Raw genomic sequence first — 841 nt, 5'->3', positions numbered from 1 at the left:
TGTACGACCATTCGATAATACCTTTAGCTACGGTTGACCTGTACGAGAGTGCTGAATTGTACTGAAAAGGAAACTTGCCTGTGAAAATGGCGTAAAAGATGATTCCTAGACTCCACGATTCGGCTAACTGTCCGGAATACGGAGATGAAGTGTTAAGCAACAGCTCAGGAGGTGCATATTCCTCACTTCCACATCGCTGCATCAATTTTGTTTTTTCATATAAAGCAATGTTCGACTGATATATCGAGAAAAGCGGGGTTGGAGTCGTGAGCATTGTTAATAAGATATTGACATTTGGCTTCAAATCTGCAGGAACCATCGAGTCAGGGGTATTGAGATCTCTTTGGTCCTTCAGTAATACCAACGCATCACCGCTATGTAAGAAAGAATGAACTCTTCCGCATTCCGAAATAAGCTCCCAAAATGAAACCAGATGCTCGTTCCACTTCCGCCGCAATTCAAAACTAATTATTTCAGTACAGTTTTCCAGAGGAAGCCATGTGGCCAAACCAAAATCCACAAGTTTAATGCCTATCGCTTTTGAAGAAGAATCGGGAACCAAAAAAATATTTTCCAACTTCAAATCCCTGTGGACAATTCCCATGGAATGAAGTAGGTTGACTGCCTTCGAAATGCAGGCCATGATACCCTTTGCATCTGCCTCATCATCGATGGGTCCCTTTTGACTTAGATAGTCAAACAGCTCGATTCCTTCAGTAATTGCTTGCAACACGATGATAAAATGCGTATTTGTGAAAATGAGGCCATGAAAGTGGGGGAAAAATTCTGAATTTGGCAAATGGGACAAAATCCACGTTTCCATAAAAAGGTTTTTGCAAAG

The 841-nt window shown here is 41.5% G+C and overlaps 1 protein-coding gene across 1 annotated transcript; it reads right to left on the bottom strand.

Moving 5' to 3' along the window:
• Window positions 1-823, bottom strand: DI09_425p10 (uncharacterized protein; the record flags this gene model as incomplete). Its single annotated transcript, XM_013382168.1, has 1 exon — window positions 1-823. A coding segment is annotated over one exon (823 nt), but the record flags the coding sequence as incomplete, so codon positions are not given.
• Between the last annotated feature and the right edge of the window lie 18 nt (window positions 824-841).

Source organism: Mitosporidium daphniae (genome assembly GCF_000760515.2).
Source record: "Mitosporidium daphniae strain UGP3 chromosome Unknown contig-422, whole genome shotgun sequence".
Lineage (NCBI taxonomy): Eukaryota > Fungi > Microsporidia > Mitosporidium > Mitosporidium daphniae.
Note: the sequence above shows the minus strand (reverse complement) of the source record. Positions and strands in the feature narration are given on the sequence as shown.